We start from the raw sequence: 9,759 nt of genomic DNA on the forward strand, positions 1-9,759 counted from the left end.
CTGGGACAGATCGCTAATCTTGACGACCAGCCACCGGGTTATACTATACATGGAAAGAATCGATCGGTACTTGTATCTGCTTGACCCTAGATTAAAGTAGACGTGTTTGTAGTACGAACGCAGTACGTAAAAGACAAAAATCGCGTCCATAGATCGAGCGATGGCTGGTTCGTTCGCTATGCCTTGTTAAAAGTGCAGACCGTTCTAGCTCTTCAGCGATATTCAGAACGATATGCTGTTATTCGTTGATCCAAAAGTAGTCGAGCAATCATTCAACCATCGAAGCAAGCCACTTAGTAATCTTGAAGGAACGTCGATGAAGAAGTCTCAGAATTCATTATTATGACTGAATCAATCTTGAACATAGAAATCCCAATACGATTTTCATTCGTTGATTTGTCCAAAACCTTATTATAACATTTGCTAAACTTAAGTTAAATATCTAATATATATTTGTCATGCTAGAAAGTATTTTTTTAATCAATGAAAATTTAAAATCTTAATATTTACGTGCCATCCATTCCCGATGAGTGAAAATACGCGTGAGGTGCCTCTCCAGGCTGTGGTCTTCGCTGACTCGTTTACAGAGACGTTTCGCCCCATTACACTTGAGCTGCCTAAGGTTCTTCTACCTCTTGCTAACGTTCCAATGCTCGAATATTCGCTTGAATTTCTAGCCGCTTCGGGAGTCCAAGAAGTTTTACTCTTTTGCACATCTCATACTGAGATTATTGAAGACTTTATTAAGAATGAATCTCAAGTGTCCAGACGTGTTAATGTCAAGTGTATTAGTAGTCCAAGTTGTCTTACAGCAGGTGATGCATTGCGTGAATTAGATCGTCAGCAATTAGTACAAAGTGATCCGTTCATTTTAATGAGTGGTGATGTCGTGGCCAATGTTGATCTTCAATCTGTGATTCGAGAACACAAACAACGCAAGAAAATGGATTCCAACTCTATTATGACAAGTATATTCAAAGAATTACGTCCGAGTTGTACCACAAGTGTTCGACCTTTAGACACAGAACTTATCGTTGGGATTGACGCTGTCACATCTCAACTTGTGCTATACGAAGATGAACCGGAACACCGTAGCCAACGACTTGCTACACTTTTTTTCGAAGATCATGCACAAATTGCAGTACATAGTGATTTTCTCGATTGTTACTTAGATATTTGTTCATCGGAAGTTTTACTCAAGTTTGCTGAAGATTTTGATTATCAAGATCTTCGTCGCGATTTCTTGCATAATGAAGTTCAAAATTACGAATTGGGAAAGAAATTTTTTGCGAAAGTTGTGACACAAGAATTTGCTGCACGAGTGATGGATCCACGAACATATGCTGGTGTCTCACGTGCAATTTTACAACGTTGGGTATTTCCTATGGTACCTGATGCGAATTATCTTGGTACTAGTGCTACAACGCAGTATGTGTATTTACGTGGAATGCGATATAAGGATACAAATGTGACATTAGCAAGGACATGTGATATACAGCAAGAATGTATAATAGGAACATGCACGACGATTGGAGAATATTCACGTGTACATAAGAGTGTGATTGGTCAAAAATGCGTGATCGGACAGAATGTAGTGATCGATGGTAGTTTTTTATGGTCGAATGTCGTTGTAGAAGATGGCGCTGTTATCACAAATGCGATCTTATGTGATAATGTCATTATTAAGCGTGGTGCTGTCATAAGTGAAGGTTGTATCCTTTCGTTTGGTGTTGTGATTGGAGAAAACTTTACTTTGGCACCATTTACAAAAGTGACAAAAAAAATTGCTATGATTGATTCAAATGATTTTTTTTCAGATGACGATGAAGAGACAGTTGTGAACAAGAAACAAGTTTTAGATACAACACAAATGCAATGGAATGTTAACGAGGTTGGAATTGGTGGCAGTGGGCGTGTCTGGACTTTAGAAGACGATGAGATTGATGTGGAATTTGATAGTGAAGATGAGAGTGATGAAGAGGTTGTTAAAGCCAAGAAAAGGATCCTTCGCTTTGAAAAGCTTCAAAGTCATCTCATTGGAGCTCAAGATGTTGTAATGAAAAAGATGCAACGATGGGAAGAATGGGATACACTTAGTTCATCGGAAGAAGAAGATGAAGAAGAGGATCTGTTGACAAATGTTAATGCATTAACACTCGATGTGCCATTTCAACAGATTATTCGTGAAAACGTGTGTACGGGAGAAGCTGCTGGGCATAATGTCGATGATTTGTTTATGGAGATCAAAAGCTTTAAATTTGCGCAGAATCGATCCTTTGCTGAAGTGATTGGAGCGATTATACCAGGATTGCTGGATCTTGTACCCACAGGGATCGGACAGTCGGCTTTGACAAGTCTAGCGAGCGTGCGAACAAAGTTTCAAAGATGGAATACAGTCATTCAACGATGTTTAGTGGAAGAAACCGACCAGCTCGCGATTGTGGAAGCATTAGAGAGATATTGTACCGAACCAAAAGACCGTCGAGAGGTGTGGCTTCCACTTTTTCGGTTCTTATTACAGATTGTGTACGATCTTGAGTGGGTGAGTGACGACGTGATTCTTCAATGGTACAAAACAAAACAAACATTTTCAAATAATGAAAATTGTCACGATGCTTTAGCAGCTGCATCCAAAAAGGATGTACAAGAATTTATTGATTGGCTTCAAGAATCTGATAATGAAGACAGTGATGATGAGAATTCGAACGAAGAGTGAAGTGTGTACTGCAGCACTAACCCAGTTGGACGGTACAATGTCCCTCGTATTGCGTCACTCTTGATTCTCATCCCAATGTCAGTAGAAAATACAGAGACTTAGTCTGATTAAACCACTCGTTCGACAATATCTCTTAAATCCCTACGATCTGCAATTATGTTATCTGTCTTCTTATTGCAATCTCTTGGTTGACAAGTCACTGAAGTTGATCATCTGCACACGGTCGTCCTTAAACCAGAAAATCCTTTTCTTACTTCTTTAAAACAAGGCCTGTCCTCCCATCTCTTGCAGATCTCTAAGGAGATGGCTGGGGTTTCTCCTTTTATAGAAAACCTTTTATACCTTTTTCTTCGAGTGACAACGTTTCGAATCAGGTTACGGAAAGTTCCTGGACAGCTACAACTCAGACTTTGTCGAGACGTTTCGTATTGGAAGATCCATTAGAACGTTAACGTCCCACTTTAAGATCTTAATTTAGGATAGCATACCTTCTACTGGACGAGAAGATCGATCGATTGCACTCTCCATATTACTATTTCCTCGCTTTCCCATGTTTTGGTCCGCAGTCTTGGATCTCAAGACGCAACGGCCACCGACTCGGTCCTACGGATCCTTTAATCGTCCTACTAGCACCAGCACCAGCACCTTCCACATTCCACAGAGTATTCCGGAACACCAGCCAATATCACAATTCACATCACCATTACCCGATCGATTTCGTCTTGAAGAGTATATTGAGCGTCCTGATACGGTTTCTGCTCGTACCCAAGCATCACTACAGCTTTCAGAACAGACGCAAACGGCACTTAAGTTATTACTTCAACGCGAACGCGAGTCAAAAAATACGATTCAACCTCAAGATGTGCGAGCTATGAATCGAATGAAGAAGACGCGCAACGATTTACCGGAACGTATGCCATTGCTTCAGTCAATTGATATTGATTCTGTCTATAATCAAGAAGAACCAAATCCGCAAGAGAGCAGTAATGAGCATAATTATTGGATGCAAGAGTTAGAGCGACGACGTGCTGGATTACGTAAAAGCAGACGTCGAACTTGTACTTCCATGTCTGAGAGAGCAACGACATCACCTTTTAAAGTGGGTCTAGTCATGTGTTCCGTGCCTTTGGTGCTTATGTTTGGCTTTGTGCTTTTTGTATTTCTATCTGGCACTCGATATGAGACTGCGAAGGAATCTGTGAAGGAGTTTGTGGGCATGGGAACAGTAGGAAAGCAGGACGAAAAGAGTATCAACACAATTACTCGTGACAATCAGGTCGTGATGAATTGGAAGGTTTCAAAAAGGCTTCGTAGCGTAGTAAGAGAGTAGTGAAGAAGAAACTTGGATAGAGTGAGTATTGAATGTACGAAGAAGTTAGTGTCTGTACGACAAGAAACTAATATTTGGGTATTGACATATTTTCAAGAAATGTCGTAGGGCTTACGTTGTAAAAAAGAGGTGAAACAAACCTTTTAAATACGCGATAATTTCCCCAGCTCCAAGTTTTGACTCACCGTAAATGCGATCAACAAAAGTAATGGGTATCTCTGTGATTGAATACTGACGTTCACGAGCACGGACAAGAATCTCCATTTGAAAGACGTAGCCTAATCCATGGATCGTACTCATTATGTCTTCGATCACGTCGCGTTTGTACAATCGAAAGCTACCGGTAAGATCTGACACTGATGGATTAAGTAGCACTGTTGCCAAATAATTGGCTACACGACTTGTTACTTTACGACGTAAATCCCAACCGTAAACCTGAGCATATTTGTTTGTCAGCAAAAAATCAAATGATATTCTTTTCATTTGAACGTACACCACCACCAGAGATGTAGCGTGTACCAGTCACAATATCACACTTTTCTTCAGCTTGCTTTCTGTTAAATAAAAAAAAAGTCAAACTCAATGCTACTCAATTGAAAGTGATTGGAGTTTGTAGTATACTTGATGAATTCTGGAATGAATTTTGGCTGCGTAAGTATCATCACAAAGACGATGAATATGTTATCATTTGACCGATAAAATCAAATGTGACCGACATGATGTGAAAGATCTGCGTCCATGAGAAACACAAAGTCGCCTGTTGCCTTCTTAAGTCCATCACGATAAGCAGATCCAAGACCTAATTTGCCCTTGCGTGCCAAAACGACAATCTTTTCTTTACCATAAATGTGCTGCAATTCACGTGCTACTTGCAACGTGCCATCTGGACTATTGTCTTCTACAATCACGATCTCGTACTCGAGTTTGCTACAGAAGGAAACGAATGCAAATTCGTGATCAAAGTAAGTGTAAAAAGTATTTGCAAGCAATTCAAACCACGTACTTATCAACGAACGTCTTGTCTAACAACCACACAATTAATGGTAGATTTTCACGCTCATTGTATGTTGGTAAGAGCACCGAGTACTTATGCTGTGTAACCATGTTGAGACTTATTCCACGTGTGCGAGAATTAGAAAATAATGTCGACCACATTATGATGTTAATATATTGCAATACTTATTATAGATGATTGGACTCAAGGAGCTGCTAGAAGCTGAATTCGTGTGAACTTGAACGCATATATACCTCTTTCAAGCACGAGCAGTATGGATGTTGAATTAAATCTTCCAAAATTGTCAGCACGTTGTAATGACTATGATTCTCGCTGTCATTGTGACATTGTGGCACCAATACTCATGGGAGAAAGTTATAATATGTTGTTGGTAGTACTTTTTTGTAATACAATGCTTTTTTTAATATTTTGGACTCTAACTCTAGTCGATTAATACTTTAATCGGTCATCGCTTGTATGGTCAATCGTTAGTCCTCGTCTTCATCGTCGTTAAGCGACTCCCAGACGTTCTTTGTCTCGACAGCCTTTGTAGCAGGTGCAGTCATGCCTTGGAGCATCGCCTTAGAAGCATCTACCCCCAACGACGGAAAAGAACGCTCACTTTCCAGCTGAATGCGACGGTTCATGCGGTGGCGCTCCTCCTGTTCTGCCCATGTAGTCGCTACTGACTCTTTGCCGCTCAAATTCTTGTATTTTTTAGGCTGTTTAGCCCATTGATACGATGTTTTTTCCTGCTCGTCGTCTTTGTTCAGCGACAGGTCTGAAAGTACTTTGCCCGATGGTGTTGCTGCGGGCACCACGGCCTTTGGAGCAGCCGCAGCGACACGTTCGGCAGCGGTACGCTCAGCATTCTGTGCACTGTTCTTAACAATGACGTTGGCGTTGACAGTCGTCGATTTCTTCTTTTTCTTCTTGCTAAACAGGGAGTCAAGCTTCGCTTTCGGATCTTCCATCTAGATTTCTATGGTGTGCTACCGTTAATAGTATTTGCTAATATGCCTATAATAAGCTCTAGATAAAATTGTATCAGTAAGAATTGATAATGGTTTTGACATTGTGGTCACCCAATGCGCCTAGCGCGGTAATAATTATGTAAATAGCAGAATGGCATACAATAATAGTAATCTTTACTCAAGCTTACTGCGGATTATTACTTTGATTTTATGAAAAATAATCTACGCGAGTAACATGGAAAGCTGATCTCGTTGGATAGCGAATCGTTGATGAAGTGCTCTCTACTCATATTAATGTAATATATTATAGAATCGTACCTACTAACATTGACTCGCTCCAGCTAATTTTTGGCCAATGCGATGGCTTAAATGCAGTAGAGCCATACCTCTAAGCCAATCAAAAACCATATCCGCCTCAGACATTATGGAGTATGTCCAGCTGTTCAAAAAGTCAATAAGATCAGATCAAGTGCATAGACAAGTTTCGAACCTACAATAGAGCGTGCAATATTTAGAAACAAATCAAAAAGATTTGAACCCATAATATTTTCCATCTCGAGCCAGTCTCCAGACCAGTATTCTCATGATTGATTTGTAGGATGTGTTAGAATGATAATCAAATAGGTATACAGAAAACACATCATTTCTTCTTCTTCGTTGTTATTGTCTTCAAATTCTTCAGTCATTTATCATTGTGATCCCTCTAAGTCAGTTGGCTTAGAAATGCTTGCCATTCCGTGCGTAGAGTTCTCGTCACTCAAGTGTTTGATTGGCATCACCCTTTGCATTTCGCTTCATTCGGCTATTGGCCAAGTCAACGACCGCGGGTCAATCGTCCCTGAAGCTCGAAGTTTCTCGACGCACAATACGGCTGCAGCTTTCAAAGATGCGTTGCCAATCCAGAATGGATCTGGAGAGTCCAAGCTCGACATTGACACTAGCGACAAGGAGGAAAGGAGCTTGATTGGAGCTTTTCTCGATGGGCTTCAAGGTTTTGTTGATTTAGGTGGTGAAGTAGTACATTTTGGAACTGATCACTTAATATATATGGCTCACAATATTCTGAAGGATCTTGAGAATTGGGAACCACTGATCCAGCACGAGTTGGAAGAAGCATTGCAATCTCCGTTGACACAAGATCTCGTTGAGATCCTAGAAGAGTTTGATACTTTGAAGAATGAAGTGGGAAATGACCTTCTTAAAGGTCTCCATCGTATTGAAACCAAACTATATGTTTTGGAGAATTCAGCGGACGGGCTGATGAAAAAAATTGCTATTGATCTTGAGATCATAGTTCGTAGCAAAGTGGCCTATGCGGACCGAGGTGGGCAACACAGCCTTCCAAACGTAAGACACGACGAGAGTGTATCAAGTAACGAACATTATAGTGGCCGTATCGTTCCTTATGAAAGCGACCCAAGTGATGACTTTATTTACGGACTGTTGACGGAGGGTCTTTTGAATTTGAAGGAACGAACTGTCGCGCAAAACAAAGAGTTGTACACTTTGATTACGAAGTTTCAACATTCACAGGATAAAAAAAAGTGAGTTTGGCGATATGGCATTCATCGAGATGCTTAAACAACCGAAGTCACAAAATTCGGTCCGCGACGAATGGGTCGAAGAGAAATTTTCTGTCGTCCACGCCTATGAGGTATTTGCAAAGAGAGAAGAAACGAAAGCCGGTTTTTACAGAAGTGACATGGGAAGCTTGTGGCTATCGTACGCCGGGTATTGTTGGAAACATGACTTGACGAAGTCCACTTGGCAAGAGTCCTCCCCTGAAACAGTACTTAAAGAACTTCAAACTAGCGGGTTGAATGAAGACGAAGTCGTAAAGTTGGTTGTTGGCGCAAAAGATTATGTGGGCGGACAAGAGGCTATTGCTGAAATTCACATGCGTTTGTTGAAAGATCCAGAGACCAAACATCTGGCGGAACGTATAAAGCCTGAACTCGGTGAGTTACTTAGATGAAAATGCTATCGCGCTGCTGTATGTATATATCCGTATCGTATATTTTCTTACTCATTGTGATTATTATGTCAGCTAAACTGGAGCAAGCGAAAACTGAAATTTCGGCCAGTGATGCTCAAATGTTGCGCGCAAAATGATCTCAGAAAAGCAATAACTTGTCAAAGCGAGGTGTTTGTATTAAGGGCGTCAAAGTCAGGTTGTTTGCATATAGTAGGGTCACGATAGAAAGGATTGTCACACACAGACCAGATAAATTCGGGAATACAGCATCAAAATCAAGAGCAGTCGTATCGTGACGAGACGGAGGTCGTGTCTACGTCCTTCTCTTGCTTGTTCCAATAGTTCATCACCGGCATAGCAATGAAATTTCGTGCTTGCATTGGTTCGTTCGAATTTCCCTTCTTGCACTACTGATAACACTACTGCTCTTTTTAAATGGTACTTGTGCTCAATAGGCTTGTATTTGCTATAGAAGCAGCGCCTGCTTTTACTGTGGTGCTACGATGATTATTTCGCTCATTGTCAATGTTGAAATATTGTCATTTACGCCTCGAAACTATATCTAGCTAAGTGAAATTATTGTACTTAATACCAGAAGTTGATGTATTGTACTGACGCAAAATGTTCTCTTCGCATTTCTCGAGAATCACGGATGCCCAATCCTTATCGACTAACATTTGCTTACTTGTTCGCACCTTCTTTTGCAATTAATGACGTCTTACTTTTCCTTTTGCACATATACAATCACAATTGTAAACTGCAGAAATTGCAACGATTCTTACAATCGCCTAAAGGGAAACTCTTGCTTGGACACCGTCTCAATCTTTTTGTCAAGCGGCGTACAATACGAATACGTACAACTTAATTTATTTCATGAATACAACGGAGAGACAGAGCTTGCATGAGCGAATTCTCTTCTCGCTATGAACACCGATACGGAATCGCAGCCACATACACAAAAGGATCAAGACCTTAGAACCTTCGACATCTTTTGTGATATGTATCTCACAAAAGGCGATCTTACAACTATGATAAATTCTAAGTACATGCATGCACGTTCTCAACTAAATACACATGGAAATCACAAAGCTCAGCCTTTCAACGTACTTAAGCATGTCGTCTTCACATTGAGAAAAAATATGAAAAGTTTGTACTACTGTGGCGATTGGTCCAATTCAAAACGACAATTCACTTCGCAGCGGCATTGTATTCACAATCATTTTCTTCAGGTTTTGGTCGGTACGTTCATCTACCTTACGTACGCTTTTTGTAGTTTGTATTTGCCGAATACAAACTCACAATGCATTTTCGTCATCTTTTTTAAAATGTTCACAAGTACCAACGTATCGGTATAAGATGAGGATGATACGGAAAGGAGAAGTCTGTGACTGTTAGGCACTTGCCAAGGGATCATTATGAGATTATGTAAACCGCATTAACCAGTGTTAGTTTGAATAGAAACAATCCTTAATATATCACTCGTGAACTAAAATAGCTACATAAATAATGTGTTACGTTAAAGCTCTCACGTCTTTCCGCTTCTAGGCAGAGCGTAGGAACCCAAACTGTGCGTTTGCTTACGCAAAGTTATTGAGTCTAAACTTCCTCCATGCAAAGTGTCCGGCAACCCCATTTCACTTTGTAGCACTTGAAGTCAACACCACGATCGCGACTAAGTGTCTGTCCCTGTGGCAGCTAGACCCCTTAGAAATCTCGTGTCTAGTGTTTATTTTGACGGGACAAGGAAAATGGTGGCTTCAAGGGATCAAA

The 9,759-nt window shown here is 40.6% G+C and overlaps 6 protein-coding genes across 6 annotated transcripts; 4 read left to right on the plus strand and 2 right to left on the minus strand.

The window, feature by feature from the left end:
- Positions 1 to 526: 526 nt before the first annotated feature.
- PHALS_11854 (translation initiation factor eif-2b subunit) lies at positions 527 to 2,716 on the plus strand (the record flags this gene model as incomplete). Its single annotated transcript, XM_024727290.1, has 2 exons — positions 527 to 2,053; positions 2,177 to 2,716. 2 exons carry the CDS (start codon positions 527 to 529, stop codon positions 2,714 to 2,716), a joined length of 2,067 nt encoding a protein of 688 aa, XP_024577882.1.
- Positions 2,717 to 3,266: 550 nt separating this feature from the next.
- On the plus strand, positions 3,267 to 4,046 carry PHALS_11855 (uncharacterized protein; the record flags this gene model as incomplete). Its single annotated transcript, XM_024727291.1, has 1 exon — positions 3,267 to 4,046. The coding sequence occupies one exon, from the start codon at positions 3,267 to 3,269 to the stop codon at positions 4,044 to 4,046; it is 780 nt and encodes a 259-aa protein (XP_024577883.1).
- Positions 4,047 to 4,091: 45 nt separating this feature from the next.
- Positions 4,092 to 5,201, minus strand: PHALS_11856 (dolichol-phosphate mannosyltransferase; the record flags this gene model as incomplete). The annotated part of the gene is made up of 7 exons (XM_024727293.1): positions 4,092 to 4,156; positions 4,232 to 4,324; positions 4,388 to 4,481; positions 4,540 to 4,600; positions 4,668 to 4,693; positions 4,763 to 4,973; positions 5,050 to 5,201. The coding sequence occupies 7 exons, from the start codon at positions 5,199 to 5,201 to the stop codon at positions 4,092 to 4,094; spliced, it is 702 nt and encodes a 233-aa protein (XP_024577884.1).
- Positions 5,202 to 5,528: 327 nt separating this feature from the next.
- On the minus strand, positions 5,529 to 6,014 carry PHALS_11857 (uncharacterized protein; the record flags this gene model as incomplete). The annotated part of the gene is made up of 1 exon (XM_024727294.1): positions 5,529 to 6,014. One exon carries the CDS (start codon positions 6,012 to 6,014, stop codon positions 5,529 to 5,531), a length of 486 nt encoding a protein of 161 aa, XP_024577885.1.
- A 723-nt stretch (positions 6,015 to 6,737) lies between these two features.
- PHALS_11858 (uncharacterized protein) lies at positions 6,738 to 7,562 on the plus strand (the record flags this gene model as incomplete). The annotated part of the gene is made up of 1 exon (XM_024727295.1): positions 6,738 to 7,562. One exon carries the CDS (start codon positions 6,738 to 6,740, stop codon positions 7,560 to 7,562), a length of 825 nt encoding a protein of 274 aa, XP_024577886.1.
- A 25-nt stretch (positions 7,563 to 7,587) lies between these two features.
- PHALS_11859 (uncharacterized protein) lies at positions 7,588 to 8,126 on the plus strand (the record flags this gene model as incomplete). Its single annotated transcript, XM_024727296.1, has 2 exons — positions 7,588 to 7,972; positions 8,062 to 8,126. The coding sequence occupies 2 exons, from the start codon at positions 7,588 to 7,590 to the stop codon at positions 8,124 to 8,126; spliced, it is 450 nt and encodes a 149-aa protein (XP_024577887.1).
- Between the last annotated feature and the right edge of the window lie 1,633 nt (positions 8,127 to 9,759).

The sequence above is a fragment of the Plasmopara halstedii genome, assembly GCF_900000015.1.
Source record: "Plasmopara halstedii genome assembly, contig: Scaffold_555, whole genome shotgun sequence".
Taxonomy (NCBI): Eukaryota; Oomycota; class Peronosporomycetes; order Peronosporales; family Peronosporaceae; genus Plasmopara; species Plasmopara halstedii.